This window comes from Polistes fuscatus, unplaced genomic scaffold, assembly GCF_010416935.1.
Source record: "Polistes fuscatus isolate 324 unplaced genomic scaffold, CU_Pfus_HIC Scaffold3, whole genome shotgun sequence".
In the NCBI taxonomy this organism is placed as follows: Eukaryota; Metazoa; Arthropoda; class Insecta; order Hymenoptera; family Vespidae; genus Polistes; species Polistes fuscatus.
This window is the reverse complement of record NW_025113107.1, coordinates 1,005,838-1,029,332: the sequence shown is the minus strand read 5'-3', so window position 1 is coordinate 1,029,332 and position 23,495 is coordinate 1,005,838. Positions and strand designations below refer to the sequence as shown.

Sequence of the window (23,495 nt, the reverse complement as noted above, 5' to 3'; positions counted from 1 at the left end):
CCCCCTTCTTTCTCCCTATCTTTCTCTTTTTATCGTTATTTCCCTTTTAAACCGGCAGACAGTTTTCGTCTGGGCCAAATCGCGAGTTAACAGCAGTTACTACTCTCACGTGCGAATACGAATCGGCAGCGATATAATTAACACGCCAATCAGTAAGTAAGCATCAGCAGCAAGCCCTCTCACGTTTCTCAACATGGTGCGCTTAATGACCGTCGTTGTTATGTGTATATATATATATGTATGTCCATTCTATATGCAAGCGTGTATGAGACACGATGAGCCCCACGGCTTATAAACGATTTCAATTTATAACGCCGCTAATTACGTAAAATTTTACGCTTTCCCTAACACCGACACGCGCCTTTCCGTTTCTTCCTTCTCTCTCTTTCTCTCTCTCTTTCTCTTTTTGTTTTCTTCTTTTATTTTTTAGTTTAACGATCAATGCGTGTTATAAGATCCTAAAGACCATTTCAATCTGTCTCCGAACGAGATATTAAAATTGAAAATATATGTTTTTAAAATGAACATTTAATCCGCCTAATAGCAACTTTTATTCGACGCGCAAACGGTATCATTATGAAAATCATCTGTTTGGTTTGTATTAAGATTAAAAAGATTTCTCTGCGTGATATCGTGTATGCAAGTGAATCGCGAGCAATCAAATTTCTATATGGTTTCTAATCGTTTTAAATGGCGTATATCCTTTGCTACTATACTCTTTAAACGATCGCAAAGAGTTTTTTGTATACTTTTATAGGACGCTTTGAATAATTTAACACGCGTGAGTTTCAACGATTTTGTTCGATATCTTTCTCTCTCTCTTTCTTTCTATTTTTCTTTCTGTTTCTTTACTCGTACGTGTATTATACTTATATACGCACATATAAAACTATAGCAAAATGCAATAGTGTATCTTCATTATTCATCGTGTTCGATATTTTTAGATACAGTGTGCGTTGAAGCAGTAAGTGACTATATTTGTAAGATAATAAAATAAAAGCGTATAAATCTCGAAGGATTTTTTATAAAAAAACAAAGGAATAAAAAAAGAAAAAGAGAAAATAAAAAAATAGTTGACGCGAAAAGTAATTTTAGGATGCAAGGACAGGGTAATTAAAGTGCGTAAACATGAGAGATGCGTCGGGAAAGACGTAGAAACGTGAGTTCAATGCAACGACCATTTAAAATTGGTTTTCGCAAGTACAACGACACTCAACTTGCGTTAACAGAGAAAACTCAAAGATAGTTACATCGAATTACGTGGGTTATATTAAACATTATACTTTTGAAGATTTCGTACGAAAACAGGTGGTACTAGTAGTGGTAACAGTTGTAGAAGAAGAATAAGAAGAAGAATAAGCCGGAAAGTCGACTTATCGGAAGTTTTCTACATGGGCTTTATAACGGGTAGTATATACGCTCTGCTTACGAAGATTTCTAATCACGGCTTACTGCCTTTCAACGACCCTAATGGCCACACTAGTATTAAGCAAGTGTTTACTGAGTGCGCCCGGCTTTTTCGACGAATTCATGAGAGAAAGCGCGTGTAACACCGGTGGATGCGCTTTCTAGAACGAAACGCGAAAAATGAATATACACCAATTTATTATTGTTTCGATCCGAATTTTTCAAGAAAAAAGAAATATATATATAAAGTTTAATTCGATGATCGTTTATGGTTAGTGGGTCGATGGACTTGGGTAGATGCAACGATCTGTACGATCGATAGTCGTCGGATTTGCATTGCTAATTAACTGGATTCCTGAACGCATAGTTCCGTCAAACGCATTCACTTTATTTTTTCTCGATAGTTCTTGCTAAGCTTAGAAAAAGAAAGAGAGAAAGAGAGAGAGAGTTGAAAATATTTAAAAATATTTGCAACATTTATAATTAAGTTAAAGTTAATCGAAGTTTATTTTTTAATACTATTTCTTTTTTTCTTTTTTTTTTTTAAATACGCGTTTATATTTGAAACAATTAATATTCTGCTGTACAGAGTATATTTTATCGATTACTTTAGATGTATAGGTGCGTGTATAGGTACCTTCCGTATCCCACAATGCCGTATCATTCTATAATTCGTTTAATTCAATTCTTTACGTTGATACGATACGCGCTTTACAATTAGATGGATATAGAAGAGACAGACAGTTAATTATCGTACTTTGTTTGCTTTAACGAGAGATGACGAATGTACTCGAATGGACGACGTATCGATAGATAATTCTCCCCACAACGATTTAGATACATCTCTCTTTTTCCTTTTTTTTTATCGGTCTATTCTCGCGAACCGGTGTATAAATAAATGAATAGAGAAAGGTGTATACGCGCGTGTATACAAATCATGTGATCACAGAAGGCAATTATTGGATTCTCGAGAACAAACTAAGAGAGAGAGAGAAAGAGAGAGACAGAGAGAGAAAGAGAGAGACTCGTACGAGGATCGATAGTTTAACGAGTTCATCATAGAATGAATCTATACAACTACATATCTCAAGCACCCTTTTCAACGATTTATTTATATTTCCATTTCTATACCCGATGGTTCGTCGTGGTGTATCGTGTGCAACTTATAAGTACACACGCGTACACGTACACGTAAGCGTACACATGCACGTTATATACACGTCAATATACATGCATAATAGAAAAAAAGGATATAGAAAGAATTCGTATTAAATTGTAACTAACGATTCGTTGGAATTTCTGCTGATTTCTCCTTGTCAAGTGTTGTTGTAAGTTGTTATTGTTGTTCTTGTTGTTGTTAGTGTATATATTGGTGGTGATACATCATACATCACGCGGGTCCGCGGTTTGTATCGATTTCGCGAACGGCAAGGTATTTTCTTTTTTTGTCGAGGACGTTTACCCCACGTGATAGTCGTCGTCGTATCGTTCGGTAGGGCGCACGCGGAAGGGAGAGGAGAGGAGAGGAGAGGGTAGGATAGGGTAGGGTAGGATTGGAATCGTGGGGTAGAATGGGTTGAAAGTATAATATAGAAAGGTAGTAAGAGCCAAGCCGAGGTCAAAGTACTTCCCCTTGCTGAAAATCCATTAGTGAGTATGTAGAAGTTATATGCTTGAATGAAAAAGATTCGGTGGAAAGGAGGGGGTAGGGGGAAGGGTTGGGGGAAGGGTGAGGATAGGAAGGCTTCGTATTTGCGGGATTCCTCGATTTGCTTAATTACAGTAGGTACGTAGTATATACAACATACATAATTACGTTTATTGCGTCTGTTCGCGTAGATAAGCAACGGCGAATTGAGAGAGTAAATTCACATGTTGACGAAAGAGAAAACACACACATACACATACACACAGAGATGCATAGCGATCGAAGACAAATGTCAATGTCCTCGGGACGAACAAAAACGTTACAACCTTCTATATTATTTTCCAAGATTGCTGATTAAATCATTCAAGCTAAGCATCCGTTCGTGTTGTGTCGTTCGTTGATTAATAAGACGAAGAAGAAGAAAAAAAGGAAAAGAAAAAGGCGAGGAAAATATTTCTTTCATTTTATCTAATTGAAATTTTTTTTCTCGCAAATTTAATTTTTCTTATTTACTTTCTATAATAGCAAAAACGCAGCGCGTTGAATGAATAAAAGTAGAAAAACTTTCGTTCTCGTGCGGAACAATTTACGGTCAGTGTGTGTATGTGTGTGTATGTGTTATGTACTTTGATATTCAACAAAATTTCAATTTACAAGAATAGATATTAAGACTTTGTGCAGAAATATTTCTAAGGAACAGTAGGCTATCTTAAGTAAATTTGTATCTAGGGTGGGGTAGATCGAGAACTTACCATTAAAGAGAACAGATGGTACTATGATTATGCAATTTCGAGATTAAAAGTACGAATATGTTGGAGAACGGATAATTAGTTTTATATTTAGAAGGATAAACGTGTGCCAAAGAGTCGTCATCGTCAGTCAGTGGTATCATGAGACGACGGGCTCTTTCCCACAGAGTTATTATGGCATTGTTTTACTGCTTACCAATCTCTGCATTTTTTGTGTTTGTTTCTTAAGCGACCCGATTTAATGAGCGGGACACATTTTCCACGACTCAATTCATTCAAATCTGTTGCCTAATCTTTTTCTTCTTCCCGAGAATCTTCTTCTTTCTTGTTTTATTTTTTTCATCATAATTATAATTTTTGTATCTTACGATATTTAATATTGCAACGACTTGACGAAATATATATGACAAGCATTGAGCAGCAGTAACAAACGTTTTTCGTTTCAAAGAAAATTAATGAATTAATATTAAATATTAAGAAATATTATATCGTTCGTTTTTTTAACTAATTGTAATTGTCGATTAACTTCTTTCCTTAATAGTTTATTAAATCGGTATAACTATTCATTAGAGTAATAATAATCGTTTAAACACGGAAACAATTCTTAACACGCATTCGTCATGAGTAATGTCACGACAAGTAAACTCGCGTGACCAAAGATAAAGGTAAAAAAGGGAAGTAAGTACTACTGTCCCAGGAAGAGATGTCCCTTCGTATTATAGATTATTTCTAAAACGCTTTATCCTAAAAGCACACCACCACCCTCATAAAGTTCTACACCATAATCGTCTTAGCAGATTCTAAGCGCACGTTCTTCGTCGTCTTCGTCTTATATTTAGTTTACCTACCTGTTTCAACATGACTCGTTCGTTCCGCTTTCCGTACTAGTTATCGTTATTGTTCCTAATTACCTCGGCATACCAAGAAGCGATTATCGTTCGGTCGGAAACTTTGAGTAGCAGTGTATCTATGGTTCTTAGGGCTCCTATGTACCTATATGCATTTCATATGGTCCGAGTCAGAGAAAAGGGTTATCGTATCTTTAACCCTTTACTCTTTCTTTTTATTTCCTCGATACATCTTATTAATCAATGTTTCGTTTTATTTTGATTCGATTAAATTTATGCGATTCATAAATTATGTATATATATATAAAATATATAAAAAATATATAAAATAAAATAATATATATAAAAATAATAATAATAATAATAATAATAATAATAATAAAATAAAATATATAAAAAATATGTAAAAATATATATATATTTTTTTTTTTTAAATAGAGGAATATACAATCAATTCTCAGCCAAGAATTATTAGTAATTTTTACTGACGAGATATATTGACATGAATTGTTACAAATAATGTTACAAAGATAAGTGTAAACGGATATAAATGTTACAGTATGATCACATTATTATTTAAGAAAATCAAGGGTAGAACCTTTTTAGTTTATGTACTAAATTAGAATTTTCTCAGCAAATTATTTGCTAGATAATTCGAATGGTTTGCTAAACGATTTTCATAGCTTTCACTGACCATAATGTATATGTCATATCTTTGTTTACGGCAAAATATGATACGAGAAAAAAGGTATAAATATGTTAAAGGTATACGTGGTACTCTACTTGCGTGTCTCGTTTAATTCAAATACATACCTCATAAGGGCGTCGAATAAAAAGTTTATAAGGAGACGTGATTGGCGTTGTTTCGTTGCGTGATCGTAATCAGAGAGAATTCGGTTCGTTCTTTATGGGTTCCTTCGTTGGTCGATAATATTACTGACTCATGGTTTGTCAACTTCCGTTTTTTTTCTTTTTCCCTCCCACCCCTATGGTTTTTTTTTCTTTTTATATATGTATACATTTACAAAAAATCATTAAAACTTTCACGTGCTCGTTTTTTTCTGTCGAAAAAAAGAAATTTAATAACCCACTTAGATTTTTCTATACCGTTTATTTAAATGCTCCTTGTCTCGTATTTCAAAACGTTTCAAGTAATTAAAGCACCGAACGCACAAAAAGTAACGTTATAGTGAATAAAATATAACGACTGTTACGAGGTGGACGATTAATCGACTCTCTTCGTCGTCGTAGTATATCGTTTGAATACGTTTAATATCCAGTTTAGATTTATTCGAAGATTTCGTAGTAATTTTTCTCGATGATATTTTATATATCGATCATCGATAGATAATAATCTTTCACGATTAATAAAACAATTTCTGCTCGAACGATTATTGCCTACTACTACTACGCCATCGCTGCCGTATCTTTAGGATCTTTGTAACGATATCACGTAACATAGCGATCATTTATTATTAATTAATCCATGCTGCGAAACTGATTTATGAAAAAAAAGAAAAGAAAAAAAAAAGAAAAAGAAATAAAAAACGAATATAACTAATTATAAAAGAAGTAATAAAAAGAAGGGAAGGGGGCAAAGCTTTCGAATATTTTTCACAATAAATCTTAAGCAACGCGTCTAAGGATCACGTAGTTTGTTGTGTTCGTCCGTGTTTATTACGTACCCTCTATGCAATTAGTTACGGCCGAAGATTCTGTGCAATTACGTTAACCGGGTTGGCTCGAACTATATCCAGAGCGCAAATGTTAGATTACGTTGGCATTCCTATGACTGGAGTGGGAGAAGAAAAAGAATAGAAAAAGAAGAAGAAGAAGGGGGAAGAGGGGGGAGATGGTGGTGGTGATTGAGGAGGAGGAAAAGGTGGAGGAAGGACTGCGTTTTCGCTTATGTTGGTTAGCCATTGCTTGTTGGCACACACACTCGTATATGTGTAAGAATGAAACAATGCGAGGTGAGAGTTTAGCGAGTTGCATATAAGGCGGTCGCATCGATAACATGCATATGCATGAACCTTCCTCCTTCTGATATCCTCTTTCTTTCTCCATCCCCCCCTCCTCACCCACCCTTCCACCTTCCTTCTCATAGAAGTGCATCGACTGACTCGTTAAAAAGAGTCAAGCTTTTTGTTTCGATCCGAACCCCCTACTCACCTCGTCGATCTTTTTAATTCCGTTCGATAGAATAAACGAGATCTGAATCCTCCGTATACCGTATGTACCTGAGTATTATAGAAGCTCGTTTTCTGGGTTGAATTTTATTTGCTTTTACGTTAGAGGAGAGAAGACTCTCCGTTCTCGGAGGAAACCTAATGGAATTGATCCAAGTACGAGGATTACACTTTGTAGATATAGGGTTGTAAAGGTATAGGTATATATCATCGTAGTGGCATATGAAATACCTGCCTATATTATCTAATTGCTACGTTTATAATGGAATCGAAATGCATTTTGCTCCGAGAAAACCATCTCGGCCGGTATCTTATTAGACATCATTATTGTTTCAACATACGATAGGTATTTCGTAATAATCTTATAGTGAACTTTTATTCGCACTTAACGGCCTTGCCTTTTGTATTAGCCGAGTGACACGGCTCTTATGTTTCTTGCGTGTGGGTGTCACTTACTTTTCCCGCCTTGAAAAATCCTTTCACTGTGTGTTTTGTTACATCGGTGTTTTGTGTTGGACACTTATTATATATAGGTAGATACGTGTAAGAGACCAAACGCGTAAAACACCGAGAAATCTTGCGAGTTGGTCGTCGTATTCGTAAGACGACTGGTCTCGTAACTTAAACGTAATTACTATTGAAATAAACAACCGAGCTCGGCACTGTCCTTGGAATTCGTTCGAAAATTCATGCGAAATAAGATTCACGATCGAAAAGAGGAACTCGTTGGAAGGAGTTCAAAAGAATGGATACGATGAATTTCGGAGATCTTAAATGTCGAAACTTTTCAAAGCCAAACCATCCGCCCACTCACCCACTGTCACGACAAGAACGAAGGATTCTAATTCGCTGCGTGCCAACGAGTCAAACGAACATTTCAATTTCTTCGATCAAAGAAGAGAAAGAGGGAGAGAGGGCCATTAACATTTTTTAGGTGAGTCATCGTTCTTCGTTATATCTTCGCTGTAGACGATTTAACAACAATTGATAGTGTTTTATGAAGGATTTGGTAACGTTTAACGATTGTTCTAACGACGCTGTGTTACAATACGTTTTCCCCCCTCCTTTAAAAAAAAAAAGAAAAAAAAATACAATAAGATGTTACACAGCGTGGCTTACGAGCCTTACTACCACTGACGAGTCTACTTGTAGTTTAATTAATTAATTAAATTAATTAATGGAGGAAAGTTTCAAGTAACACTCCAGATGCACTAACGTGTGCCGGTTGGTCGGTTTCTCTGTGCGAACTACAGGACAACGAATGCCAATGTATACGAGTTTATTGAGATAAAGAAAAGAAACCAAATAAAAAAAAGAAAGAAGAAAAAATAATTAAACAATAAGAGAAGAACTCGCGTGCTTTGACGATGCTTGAAAATTTCTTTCCACGCATACGACGGGGATACAAGGAAGAGATGACCTGCATGAAGGAAGACCCATTAGGAATGTTAATCGCGTTAATTACGGTCCAGACTTGGTTAATTAGGAAATAATTATGTCCATTTATTAACATTTCACTACTCACAAAACAGCCGACGACTTAAAACTCCGTTTTATATTATATGTATATATATGTGTAACACATTTACAACACACGTACTTGACCATATCTATTTTGGATAACAAGGTATATATCTCTTCAAATGATGTATTTTCGACTCTGTTATTCCTGAAAACCTTTTCCCCCTACAACGATACCCTTGAGCTTCTTTTTTAATATAGCTGTTCATTGGTCCTAAGTTTGAAGCATGACGGATATCCCGTTTCATTCTAATTTAACACTAAGTTTTCATTTTATCCCGAGTCATCGTAAACAAGCAGCAATATCAACAGCAACAGCAACAGCGCAGCATCATCCCTCCTCGATCTTTAATTTCACTTCCATTTTACGACGCCTGCCTGGCCTGAGGATTTTCGAGAAATAGCATCGCACTTAACGTGTAATTTAGAGCCCGTAAATTTCCTTCGCTTCCTTTCACATTTACCGAGTGAATCCGTTTAAAATCATTCGTCGCCAAAGAATTACATGGGAATAACGAGATTAATTGGAGATAAAAGAAAGAAAGAAAGAAAGAGAGAAAACGATCGTAAGATCTTTACCTTCTTCTCTCTCTCTCTCTCTCTCTTTCTCACACTTTTTGTATTTCACACGTTAGAAAGAGATTGAATTTTTCTTATCGGAGTTCTCGTATCAGTAGTAGACATCTGGAAGCGGTCGGTCTCTGGTTTTGACCACAGAACGTCCTTCATCCTTCACCGATCTCTAACGCGTATCGCCTCATGTTCCTTCTATTTCTCCTCCCATCTCCCCATCCCCCCACCCCAGTCCCATTTGCTTCCCTCTAGCTGCGGATAACCACGGAAATCGCATTATCATCGTCTTTCGTGGCACTCACATAAGACTACAATACAAATGGACGAGAAAGCATAGAAAGCCGTTTCCGAGAGTGCTATTACCCCGCCTCGACCTTCCCCCCTCCCCCGCCCTCAAACCTTCCCTTATTCGAATGATCTATATAATATGGGACGTTGAATATCAAGATTTTAGAATTTCAAAATTACATGATACTTGTTAGAATTGATAATAAGTGTTGACACATTAAAGGCGGGAGTCGTAGTACTACGATTTATTGTAATTTTTATTTACGATTTTTGTAATTAGTGTTTAGTTCTTTTTTAATATTTCTTGTAGTTTTAAGAGTTTAAATAAACTTTTTTAACCCTTTGCACTCGAGGCCTTTTTCGCTTGCGCGAACCAGTAACTCGAGACGATTTCGATCAAATTAAGTAGACATTTTACAGGTACTGTAAAAACATTTATAAACAAAAAAGCGTATAGAAATAATAAAATATCATCAGTTTATTCATTTATATGTCGAAAAAAAACAAACTTTGATAAATACTACACTCTGTAATTAGTTTTGGTTGAGTTGACACTGTAAATTGGTCGGGCGCCGTATCGGCGCCGCTCGAGTGCAAAGGGTTAAGTCTAAATTTTTTTGTGATTACACAAAATATCGCCCGCTCTAGGACGAAAAACGAGACGGGGCGGTCGCCGCGTTACCTAGCATACTTTCGTCAAGATACCCCGCCTTTAATGTGTTAAAAACACACTTACAATGTAAGATAGTAGTAGCTAGCCTACCTGTTGTCACGCGTTCGAAAATTCTGAAATGTATTTATTTTTTTTTTGGTCACACACACATCCTTCATAAAGCCCCTCGTCGTCTTCTCCCTTCGTAGTGTAGCCACCCTTCTCGACCCCCCCCCCCCACCCATATGCTTTTATATGCCGCCCGGTAAGCTTTGCCTTTTGTTTTTTTTGTGTACTGTCGTTATTCTTTTTCTTTCTCATTTTTTAAGTTTGCCGTCTATCCCTACCCTATTCCTACTTTTTGTTCCAGATTTCGTACGACCCGACGTCGTACGTAAGAAACAGGAAGAACGCGTTCGCCATCGTGGATGATGTAGTAGCCTCTGGGTTACTTATCGACGAGTCAGACGTCGAGGATGCATGTCGTGAGAATAATATCAAGAGTCGACGAAGAGAAGGAAAAAGGAAGGAAGAGAAGAACAGCAGCTGGTCGTTCTGTTGAAGAGAAACTTTGCCCGGTTCTTATTATTCGTCCTCGTGGTTGTTGTCTTCGTCGTTGGATATTATTAACGAGGCAACGACCGATAAAGACACTGCCAGGGTAACGAACAGCAACAGTCGTGGGTGCCCACCTAAGCCGTCCGTTAAATCGCATAACGTCGCCATAATTTTGCGTCATTCGTTAGTCTTTTTACTTTTCACTACATATTCTGTAAACAAATCGGAAACAGTTAACCGACTCCGAGACTACGTACATTTGTTTATCTCTCTCTCTCTTTCTCTTTCTTCTATTCTTACACAAAATCCTCTTTCTTTCTGTATCTTTTTTTATCTCTATCTATCTATCTATCTATCTCTATCTCTTTCTTTGTCTGTCTGCCTGTCTGTCTGTCTTTCTCTTTCTCTCTTACCGGCTTTTACTCTCGCGTACGCGTTGGAAGATCAAAGAGCGAAGAAGAAGAAGCAGCAGCAGCAGCAGCAGCAGCAGCAGTAACAGTATAAGAAGAAGAAGAAGAAGAAGAAAAGAGAAAAGATGTTAGGCGTGAGTCAGCCGAGCAATCCGCCCTCGAGCTTGCGTCACTCCGCGAGCTTCTCCTGTCTACAAAGGAGTACCGTCGGCGAGGGTCATCGTGCAAGAACCTCGACATTGTTGCAACAACCGAGCCTCCAACTTACCAACGGCCACCATCATCATCATCATCATTCTCAGCAGCAGCAGCAGCAGCAACAGCATCAGCAGCAGCAGCAGCATCATCATCATCATCATCATCATCAGTACTCGTCCGGTCAGAGCGGTTCCTTGCTTCAACAGTCGAGTAACAACGTTCAGCAACGACAACAACAACAACAACAGCATCGAGGAATCGAGGCCGATGCGATACAAGACAGTAACGATTACGGTTTCGTAAAAGTCAGACCACGTTTGCGAAGCACCAACGCAACGATCTTTCACGAGGAGGAGGTGGCCGCTGCCAAAAACGCATTTAGAGATCGAGACGCGTCAGCTTTCAGTGATCGCGAGTGCGAGCCCTCGAGCTTTCGCGAATTGTTGAAAACGAAGGATCGCGAGCAATCGCCGAAGAGCGCTAGCTCGACGAAAAATCAGAATCCGTTGAAGGGTGCCCTGATATTGTTCACCTCTACCTCGTCTTGGTGGAAAGCGAGACAACGAGAGGAACAGCTAAACGGCGGGGTCGGTGGGTCTTCGAGTTCGGTGACCACCACCAGCAGCACCACCACCACTACTTCGATCTTGCCCTCGTCCGAGCGAAAGTGGTCGAGCACCTCGATGGCGGCGTCACCCTCCAACGAGAGAAAGTGGCCGTCCTCGATGACGTCGCCCACCATGGGGGAACGGAAGTGGTCCGTCGGTAACAGCGTATCTTTGACGTCACCGAGCAACGAGAGGAAGTGGACCAGGTCCTCGGTCTCTTCTAGCTCGACCAACGTTCTCGCTAACAGCACCGGAGGAGGGCAGGCACCGCCGCAACCACAGGATAGGAAATGGCGCTCCCTTGGTGCCCTTCTTCGAGCTCCCACAGTTGGCGGAGGAAGTTCGACTTCCTCGCACGCGACCGCTGCCTCGCTTCAGAACTCATTTTCTTCTCACAACATGAGCGTCTCGATGATCGAGAACAGCACGGTCGAACGTTCGAGGGAGGAACAATTACGCGGCTCGGCTAGCAAATCTTCTTCGACTGCGAGGTATCAACAACCGAGCTCTTACTCGGCTCGTGTCTCCAGAGTCACCAGGGATATATACAGAGAGAACGGCGAGTTCTCTGTCCAAGCTGCCAGGACCAAGGTCAGTCGTAGATTATATCAAGAACTTAGCGAGGCTGTTGGTAGTAGTAACGCGACATCCGCGGATCGAGAAATCGTCGAGGAAACCGCCGCCGGTAGGCACTCGCTTGCGAGACATCATCAGTTCAAGGACGAGTGCAGAGGTAGAACAAATCGCGAGAGCTTTTGTAGAATCGATCATCAGACTGCCGACACTCGTACCACCGGTACCGCAACGACTAACACGTCATCCTCGACTACGAGATCGAGCAGGGCTCAGAGTTTTTATCTTTTGGATGATTTCTTGAAACCGCAACCCCAACAAAACAAGTGCACGTTGAATCTTTACTTATCTTCGCCTTATTCGAAATCCGTCGAAACTAAGAGAGCATCCCAAGGTAACGTCACTACGAACATCACACCTCCTAGACGTCACAATTCCAGTTCGGATAGTCTTGAGGTTGCTACTAGTCCTTTGCCGCCGCCTGTACCGCCTCCGCCACCTCAGCTAGGTACTAGGGAAAGAGATAGAGGTGAAAATTTCAAGGAGAAGGAAGTGTGTCCATGCAACATGTGTTGGGCTTCGTTGCAGCAGAGATCATTCGCGGAAGAGGTAAGTCCTTCGTTCGCGAAGGAAGGTCGTAAGCTTTCAAACTCTTATTCTTCTTCTTATTATTATTATTATTATTATTGTTATTATTATTATTATTATTATTTAACTCGGTTCTATTACTATTTTTACGATGAATTATCACAAAGCAGGTGTATACTTACATGAAAGTGTGAATCAAGACGGAAAAGTTTTATAAGTTGATCCTTAATCGTTGTGACTTCCTGTTGTTGATCAAAGAAAGAAAGAGAGAGAAACAACTTTGTTCATGGCTCGTAATCGATAATAAGAAACAACGAAGTCGTAAACTGAGACACTCGAGAAGCCGGTCTTATAATAAATTTGTCCTATTTTTCTTTTTTTTTTCGTTTTTATTTTTTTTCAAACTACAGAGAATACGCTCGAGATATAATATTTAACTCTTAACTCGCGAATCCTGTTCGCTTTCTTACGGAATAAATAAATAGCTAGGTGGAACTTCAAATTCCCCCACCTGTGCATAGTTGAGAAAGGACAGAGAAATAAGAAACCGAGAGAGAGAGAGAGAGAGAGAGAGAGAAGGTTTCGTCGATCGTAATATCGTCTGGTAACGGGAGATCGACTCTCTCGTTATCAACCTCTTGACCTGTTCGGTAAGAAACGCCTGAGCTTTTCCTTCTACAACTCAACGTTATAAGGATTCTTTGATTTTTCCTCAAGCTATCGAAAATTCGGGAAAATAATACTCGAGTTTCTATATAAAGTCTCGTGTAGTAAGCGTAGAACGCGATTATTTTCTTTTTCTCTCCGATTCTCGATAAAAATCGAAAAAAAAACATAAACGGAAAAATTTTGTTGAAGTTTTTATTGAATAGTCGCACGATCGAAATTCTAACCAAATTTATCGATTTCCAATAGTATTCCGTTGGAGAAAGAGAAAAAGAGAGAAAGGAAAGGAAAATATTCTTTCGCTAACTTTCTGAACAAAATCTATGATATAATAGAAAATATTTTTATTTCCAAATGTCACAAATTGTCGATACTTTATCAACATGTTCATTATTAAAAGTTTCCAAATTTCATCAAAATCTTTACTGTCTCTCTTTCTCTCTCTCTCTCTCTCTCTCTCTTTCTCTCACTTTATTTTTACAATCATTCAACATTTTCTTAATTTATTTCGTAATAATTCTAAACACCATGCTAGAGGAGGAGAAGATAGACAAATAAATAAAATCGAACATTATGATAGACGGGTAAATATACCGTAGGATTAAAGTAGTCAGATAACGCAGAGTTTAAATAATAACACGGCGGAAGATTTCTATGCAATTATATAGATAGTTTTTAGGGAATTGTACGTGTTTGATTTAACTATGGTTAAAATATCAAATCGAGAAGGAAAGAAAGAATGAAAGGTAAAATATATCAGGACATAAGCGACATTAAACAGTGGCAAACTTGTATAAGGAACAAACAGCGTCTCGTTTAATTACTACTCGTTTGGTACAGGGTAGATAGGTATAATGTTCGTTCGGATGAAAAGCTGGTATTACGGGAGGCTGCTAAGCTGTAATTAGTTATCGGCTATCGAACCTATTCACCAGTTACTGCCGGTTTTCTTCATAGAAGCGTAAGTAGAGATTATTAAAAAAAAAGAAAAACAAAATCTCTAAAATGCATGTAGAGTAGAGAAAATAGAAACGATTATCCGATATTCATCTTTTGATAAATAAAAATATCACATTGTGTTTTTTTCCCCTCTCTTTCAGTTAAATTACAATCTCGTTGATGAGATATGAAATTTTTTGAAAAATATCAAGACTCTATCTCTAGTAATACTAGTTCGGGTTATCGATTCGTTTCAAAATTCGAAGGAAAGTAGGATGAGAAAGTAACCAAAAAAACAAATGTTTATGCGTTGGCAAGTAAAGTGTGCGCGCCACTCGAGACTTCCGAAAAATTTTTTAAAAAGCCGATAGTTGGAGACACGGAGAGGAAGATAGAGGGAGAAAGGGAGATTGAATAGAAGAAAGCAAGTGCGAAGGTCTCTCGATGGAGAATAGAATCGTCGAAAAGAGGATGAGTCGTGGAAGGATCTATCCGATCACGTTTTGGCTTCCTCACTCCCACGCGATGTGGTCAGCTGAGACTTATGGTTGTGAATAAGTGGAAGCATATGTGCACGTGGAATATCCACTGTGTTTGAACTATGCCTCATTTCTCTCTCTTTCTTTCTTTCCCTCTCTTGTTTTCCTCACTTTATTTCTCTTTTTTCCTTTCTCCCTTTCTTCTTCTTCTTCTTCTTATTCTTATTTTTATTCTTATTCTTATTCTTATTCTTATTCTTGTTCTTCTACCCTAGGGATAATCCATCGAACGCAAGCCCGTTATTCTTAGGACGGCCGCGAACCGGGGAGGAAACCGACTCTTGCCGTAGGAAGTCGTATTTCTATCCATCCGAGTATCTTTACTCTATTATTAGTAGTCCACTGCCACGTAGGTAGACGTTTAAACTGGATTTCCGTTCGATTTTAAAGACTGCCGTTGCTGCATCGTCTTCTTCTTATCCCCCTCCGGCATCTATATACATATTTTTTTTTCCTACTACTATCATCTCCCGTTCGAAGCAACTCTCTTTCTTGGTTTCCTTTTATTTTTGTCAGCAAATTTCTAAGATACTTCGTACCCGGGACTTTTTACGAATGGATTTGTTTCTTTTTGGTTTTTATTCCAACGTATCGGATATAAAAATTTTACGAGCTCAAAGGGAGGGTAACGTGTAAATACTTTATATCTCGGGTATATTCGATATTGATTTGAATTGATTGTATTTCAAACAGTATATCTTCGTGAAACGTTAGAAAATATTCGCATAGATCATAGAACGTCTGGAACGATCGCAGTGCCCTGCTTTTATCGATGATGACTATATTCTTCTTTTTCTTCTTTTTCTTCTTCTTTTTCTTCTTCTTCTTCTTCTATCGTCTATTTTCATCGTATATTATTTTTCTTAACGCGATATATAAAAGCGACCTAGGTGAGGGACGCGTGACCCTACGCATCCGGTACTACTCCGGAGAGGCATTTTCATTGGGCCCGTTGAAAGGCATGTAGATTACTACTAATTTGCCGTCTGCCTTGGCAAATTACTAGTCATTTTTTCTTCGCCGTTAAGAACCATGGCGTTAAATTCGTATGATCGCGAATATGGTGAGAGAAAGAGAAAAAAAAATAAAAGGAAAGGCGTTAGGATGGGAGTTGGGATTGGGAGTAGGGTGGTGTAAAGAAAAAAAGAAGAAGAAAAAGATTGAACAACGCCCCGTATACTTTAAAAAGCAGTATGCATATTTATTTTCTTACTCTATCCTTGCAAGTATCTATCTTCATTCTCAGTTTGATTACGGGTTCCGCGGAAAATACTTGCAAAGTGTGATTAAGTTGAGATAGTCTACGATAGTTCTCGATGAAAAATAAAAAATGAACGCGTTTTAACGCGTATTATATTTGCGTCTATTTATCCCCCTTTTCGTCGTGTGACGACAATTACAACAGACATATAGAAAAAAATTCATCATTTTTCTGAAGAGAGAAAAATACAAAAAAAAGAAAAAAAAAAAGAAATTAAACTCTCTGCTTAATCTATTGATACATTCATCCTTTGATTTTCATGCAACGTATACAATTGATAATACGATTTTTAAATAATCATTTTTCGCATAAATTTTTTCATCGTAAACTTTGATTAACTTTTTTTCTCAAATCGCGATGGAATAATAATAAACACGTTCATTGGGTTGTTGTTCGTTATGGCCGATAAAGCTGCAACAACCTGGGAACACCACCGGTCTGGTGAGAATCCGTATTCAACGACGACTTCTAGAATTGAGAGAATGAGAGAGTGAAAGAGTGAGAGAGAGAAAACTCAAATCGATTCCGCATCCTGTATTCACGGCTTTCGAACGATTTTGCATACGCGTTGAAAAGGAGAAAGAGGAGAGTAGTGCAACAACACTTCGTAGCAAAGCTTACGTTATATCAGACCATAACTATTCTCGTGTAGGAGTTTATCCTTCCATGATTTCTCTCTCTCTTTCACTTTTTATCTTTTTCTTTTTTTTTTATCTTTCTGTACGCTTCACGCGTTCGTCTAAACGTGCAAACGCGAATATAACTACGTGACAGGATGAATGGGGGATTCTTTCTCGAATTTTCCAAGATAACCGACTCGTTGAATTATTATTGAGAATGATATTGCATGAGTTTTTTTTATATGTTACACCGCGGTGACTGGTAAAAATATATTTCTTCTTCTTTTTCTTTTTCTTTTTTACAATAAAATTTATCCATAAAATTTAAAGGTAACATTTTCTCTTGTTTATTTCGAAACGAGTCTCCCTCCTTCCTTTCTTCCTTTCTTCCTTCCTTCCTTCCTTCCTTCCTTCGTCCTCCTACTGTCTCTTACAATTTTCACAAGTATCGATGACAATTACATTTGTCGCGCGAAGTTATTTCTCTCTCTCTCTCTCGTACAAGATAATAATTAAACAATTCTCACGTATATAATATATTTCCATTTTATTTATCACCGTTTATATTTTTCATCGTTTCGAATCTCTTAGCCCGTAAAAGTATATTATAATAAAAGTTTATCGAACCATTTCGATCTCTCCTTCGAATTTTATTTCAAACGATGATATTTAAAATACTCGTTAAAAAAAAAAAAAAAAAAATAAAATATATAAAAAAGGAGAATCGATACTTTAAAAGGCCAGAGCAACGACTCGGATCCTGCCAATGACGATCATATTTAACAATCTTACTGGAAGCGTTAAAAGCGTTGAAAGAAAACGAACAAATGATGATGGTGGAGAGGGGGAGGTAGAAAAATGGTGTCAGAAGGATTAAAAGACGAGAGAGTTACTCTTGAATTTCATTTACTTACTTCGAAGACTCATCTTTCTCCACTAAACTGCATCGAGTAATAATTAATCGAAGATAAGATCGAAATATTTTCATCCTTTTTATTATTATCGCCTTTTATTTATTTATTTCTTTTTTTTCTTTTATAAATTTTCTACTTAAATTCATATGTTTATTTGATCAATGTAACTTGTCTTCTTTCTTTTATTCGAAGATCTTACAATCTTCTCATCTCGCGTCGATTACGAGGTTATCAATGCAAGGCAAATATTGGAGGTTTGAAGAAGAAGAAGAGAACATACAAAAAAATAAACAAAATAAAAAAAATAAAAACAAATCTGACATTTTGATCGTCTACTCTTTTAAAAGGCCGACTTTACGTCTCTCTCTCTCACTCTCTCTCTCTCTCTCTCTCTCTCTCTCTCTTTCTTATTCATGCGAGAGAAGAAGGATTTCTGTCGAACGAATATAAGTCACGAGTTGATCTTGAAGCGTCCTGTAGGGATAGGACGAGAAAGAGAGGGCCGTATAAGATGGAAGGTAAGAGATAGACCCCTGACGGGGATATCTCACTGTGAGATCTTCAAACCGGCCATGTCTGTCGGTGCGTCGAACCAGGGTGATTTATCATTATTGAAATACGGGCCATTTGAGCCATCGTTGCCCATTCTATGCCTTTTGCACGACAGTACGCGACGTTACCTTCGATTCCAAAGGGGAAGTCGATCTTTTGTGTGTTCTTATTTTTCTTCTTCTTCTTCTTCTTCTTCTTCTTCTTCTTCTTCTTCTCTTTCTTCTTACCCTTTTGCTTTCTTCCTTCAATTTAACTTCTCTCTCTTTCTTTCTTTTTTTCTTTCTTTCTCTTTTTTCTCTTATTTTACTCTCCTGCGCCGTTTCCTTTGCGCCTGATTCCGTAAGAATCGGCTTCAACGATCACGCTTCTACTTCTTACCTTCTTCTTCTTCTTCTTCTTCTCCTTCTCTTCTTTATTCTTCTTATTCTTATTTTCGTCTCTTTTTTTTCTTTTTGTTCTCGAAAGGATTATCAACCCCGCGTAGCTTTAAATCACTCGCTTTACGTGGCACAACGTTTGCTGCTCTCCGGCAAACTCCTTCGACTTTGGCCGGTGCAAAGCCGCGTCTTGTTTTGGTTATAAAGCTAAATTCTTTCTATTCTTTTTCTTCTTCTTCTTCTTCTTCTTCCTCTTCCTCTTCCTCTTCCTCTTTTTCTTCTTCCTTTAGTTTTATCGTTTTTTTCTTTTTTTCTTTATACCGTTGAGAGAGATTTATTTTGTCTTATAATTTTTCATTATTTTCTACGCATAAATCGTTTACTTTTACTCCGGTGGAAGTAATTTATCATCAATATTAAATATTTTTTAAATGAATCTTCTCGTATAGTCTTCGAAAATAATTGGGGGAAAATATATTTAAAGGAATCGATTTATTTTGTTATCATACATTTGTATTAGTCCCGAGTTAGTGAGAAAAAGAAAGAAAAAAAGAAAAGTGGTTCACGGGACACAGCTGTGTTTGAATCACAAACGGAACTCCCCCACAGTCCCTCCCAACCCTCGTATGTTTCCTTCACGATGCATATAAATACATTTTTCTTTTCTTCGTTCTCACGAACACAAATTTCTTGTGTCAACGCGGACGGTGGTCGGTCGTCGGGGCAGCACCAACAGCAGCAGCAGCAGCAGCAGCAGGCAGGCAGGCAGGCATTTTAGTAGAAAACCGGCTCCATGAAAGCACGTGGCATTATTTTACGATGAAGAAGATAACGAACGAAAGGGCCCGAGCACGTTCAGACTTGATTTCGTGTTATTACTTATCTACGTGTGTTTTTAAAAAGATATCGAAAAATTTACTTTTCCGTCCTAAATAAACGAACCATTTTAAAACAAAGATATATTATCAAGATTTTTCCTTTTCTCTCCCCAAACCACAAAAAAGATTTCTTTATTCTTTTCTTTATTTATTTATATTTGCTTAGAATAAAATTGATTTTCTTTCAGAGATTAATTATATATACAATTTTTCTCAACGACCGATAAAAATCAAGAAAAAAAAGAAAAAAGAAAGAAAGAAAAAACAACATTTTACGATCATTTTACTCGCGTTACGATTCTTATGGCAACCGTGTTATGTAAAGTAGGTTCTCCTCTATGCAATTTGATCTGAGAAGAGACGACTCAAGGGGAACTATATTTTTTTTAGGACCTGTTGAAATTGCGGTCTGTGCGTTAATCATCCGATAAACGAGATCTCCTGCAGTTCCTCTCGTCAAACCGCAAAACCAGTGTTTTTCTTGTTCCCAACATCATTCTCATTACAATGTGTGATATGCCTGTATATGCATGTATGCGTGTATGTTTAACACCCTGTTAGTGTTCAAAGAATAGAAGACAACACTTCTATTTTTATTATTGGTTCAGCTAACACGTTCTCACAATTCGTAATGATGTTGCTTGACGGCTCGGAAAATGTCATTAGCGAAACTGTTAATTACTCGTTATTTCGAAAACTTTCCTTGGAATTTTTTTTCTTTTTAGATCAGCTAATTTTAGATTAAGATCAGCCTGGGGCATAGTAATTAATCCTCTTTCAAATTATCATAAATAAACGGTTACATTTTTATAACAAACCTTTTTTTTATCATACTTTTGACAGATAATTTAATATCATTTTGAAACAAAACTTTTTTTTATTCGGAAAAAATATACAAATTATATACCCTCATACGATAGTTCTGAATATTTTCTTCTGTTTTAATGTTTTGTTTCTTTTTGAGGAGATTTACAAAAAATTGAAATATTTGTTTATTCTATATACGATTTATTCGTTGTATGCAACTTGCGGTAAAAAAGGGATAATCTCACTCCGACTATATGATCGACCGTATTTTTGCAGCTGTGGATGCAGCAGGTTCCTGCAACGTCACTTTCTTATCGACTTCTAGATTTCTACCTTGCCGACGTTACTGTATAGTACCGTATAAAATGTTTGAGATGACAGCACTAATTAATTTTTTTCTTTTTTTTTCCATGGATAACAAGATCATTTCTAATTAATAAAGTATTTAATCAAATCAAGTCAATTTATTAAACGTGAAATTGAATTTATTAAAAGAAACATTAAATACGTAATGGATTATTTTCAAGTGTTACATTAAATACCGTAGGAAATGAAATTAACAATAATAATTTAACATTTCTCTTTGAGAATGGTAGAAATGTGTTTCGTAGAGAATAATTTCGTTTTACGCTTTCTTCTTTTTACCTTTTCTTTGTGTCACGGAAAACGATTAGGTTTACCAAGCAGCTTATGTCACCTGTTCTGAAATATTTCCGCTATGTTCGTTGTATAATTGTTAAAATTCATAAATATTAATCACTTCTTGTTTATGTAATTTAATTAAATCCTTTATTTCTTGTTACAGTAATCGCATTCATAACACCAGTGCTTTTGCATTTAACACTACAATATTATAGTTACAAAATCAAACAAAACTTCTAACTAAAATATCAGTATATACATATACATATATACATATATATATTTTAACACATAATAAATGTAATCATTAATTATTAAATATTTGCTCGAAGCTTTATGCAAAATGAACGTGAGATAGATAGGATAATAATTTCATAGTTAATCACGTTCGTCGATTCGTTTCTATACGAGATAATGCGGGCGCATATATGCGGACACGTAATTTCAGTAAAAACATTATGTGGGTAGTAGTACCAATGAGATTTAGATTTCGAATACAATTTGCCGCTATATAAACGATCATCATAACTTGACCGATCTAACATTTTCCCATGGCAAACGTTCGTGAAGTCATGGCTAGGATTAACTGTAATAAAGATTCTTTCATGAGTTCGTCTTAACGTTCCTTAATGTTGAGTGCTCATTAATTCCTACGAAATTCATGGCGAATTTTGTTATCGTCGGTCATCACCAATCGTAAGTGTAATTTTATTTTATGGTATTTTTCTTTTTTTTTTTGTCCGTGATAGTCTTAATCGATCTATCATATACACCATGATATTTATGTAATTTGAAGAAGAAACTTTTTCTCGATACGTAACGGTTCGGTTAATAGAAATATTATCCAATTTTTGTACGAATGATTGATCGTAATTGAACTCTCACTGTAAAAAATAAAACACTTTCTCAAAGTCACTATATATTTACTAGAGTAAATTAAAGCATTGAGACAGAAAAGAAGATAAGAATATATGCACCACCCGTCAATGAGAAAATGCAGACCGCGTATAAAGCCTCTAACGCGTCTTGCCAAGAATTTGTTTACTTTGCATTAGCTATGCTACCCTCGACCGAAGGGGCGGTAACACGGGTTTCTGTTTTTTTTTTCTTTTTTTCACATTTTCCTCGAAGAAAATACGCAAAATCTCACGCAAAATCTGAATGCAACTTTTTTCGTTGTCTTTAACGAGCCTTAATCACATTTTTTCGTAGTTTAAAATTCAAAGATACAATTAATATCAAAAGAAAAATTCGAAGAAAAAAAATCGAATCTCGCTGTTGCATATTTAATTATTTGATATCAAAAAAAGAAAGTTTTTCTTTGTAATCTTTGGGTGAATTTTTCTCGTAAGAAAAAAAAAAAAAAAAAAAGTAAAGAAATAAAAACCAATAAGCAAACGAGTTATCGAAAAAAAAATGTCAAATGTTTATTATTTTAATCGATACTAATGCGAGACACCAACACCAGTTACTCATAAGCTCATTTCGCAGCTGGAACGCAAAAGCGAAGCCATAAAACTTTATATTTCTCGTATAAGATAAAGTACCGAGAAAATATCATTCTTTGGTATATAGATTCGATGCCGGAAGTTTATCGCGTATAATACAGGTGTTCAATTATAACTAACGTAATAAAATAGAGAAAACGTCCTACCTTACGATTAACTTTAATATACCTACTATATTTATTTTTATAATAGTTGAATTAACATCTCCCATTGGAAAGGCAAATTGTTTTGATATTTTTGTTGTTGTTGTTGTTATTGAAATAATCGATGATTGAACAATAATTCACACATACAGATGCACATACACATACCACATTCTTATCGTTCGTCCATCGATGCTATTATAATTTCGACTCGTTATACCAAGAAACATCGTAGTGCACGATTTCATGGTAGAAAGCAAACACGATACCTCATGATTCATACTCTCGCATACCATGATCGTCCGCAACAAACCGTAATTCCACGTAGCGCTACTTCACACGGTGCTTTAGGAAGTAGTAATGCAGTAGTATGGATCGCAAAACTAGCAAGAAATTCTTGAACTTTGAACGCTTTCAAGTACACTACTTAATCCATGAATATTACTACTACAACCATCTACCTATCATCTACTCCCTTTGGACGATCTTGTGGCTCATACGATTGTGGTAATGGAGTTAAACATAAAAACACGACGTTTATACGTTTACGTCCTGGCCAAAGTCCAATTCACGAAGGATACTCTTCCATATCCAAGTTTCTGCGTCATCTACCGTATCTTTTGGTTCATCCCTCTTGAGGTTACATACCACCACAAACACCACTATCACCACCACCTGTCTTCGAGAAAAATAAATCTCCGGGAAATATTATAGTTTCAATTTTTTCAACCATATCAAAAAGTTCATTGTTCAATACTTAACGAAGAACAATTTAATTTCTCTTCTTTTTCAAGAATAGATCTAATTCGCTTATTTTTTTGTTCTTTTCTTTACTCCCT

General features: G+C 36.7%; 1 protein-coding gene and 2 long non-coding RNA genes across 5 annotated transcripts in view; 2 read left to right on the top strand and 1 right to left on the bottom strand.

Moving 5' to 3' along the window:
* The window catches only part of LOC122520245, a 43,626-nt gene extending 33,243 nt beyond the window's left edge, over window positions 1-10,383 (top strand). The window contains exon 2 of the long non-coding RNA XR_006304489.1: window positions 10,246-10,383. This is a non-coding gene — a long non-coding RNA (uncharacterized LOC122520245). The remainder of the gene's footprint in view (window positions 1-10,245) is intronic.
* A 387-nt stretch (window positions 10,384-10,770) lies between these two features.
* LOC122520209 (dual specificity tyrosine-phosphorylation-regulated kinase mbk-2-like) overlaps window positions 10,771-23,495 on the top strand; it is a 95,595-nt gene continuing 82,870 nt past the window's right edge. For all 3 annotated transcript variants that reach the window (XM_043640254.1, XM_043640253.1, XM_043640255.1), the window contains exon 1: window positions 10,771-12,831. In XM_043640254.1, the coding sequence (XP_043496189.1) occupies window positions 10,969-12,831 (1,863 nt within the window). In that variant the 5' untranslated portion in view covers window positions 10,771-10,968. The remainder of the gene's footprint in view (window positions 12,832-23,495) is intronic.
* LOC122520247 lies at window positions 21,127-23,216 on the bottom strand. Its single transcript, XR_006304491.1, has 2 exons — window positions 22,686-23,216; window positions 21,127-21,889 (listed from the first exon to the last, which is right to left on the bottom strand). It is a non-coding gene; the product is annotated as an uncharacterized LOC122520247 (long non-coding RNA).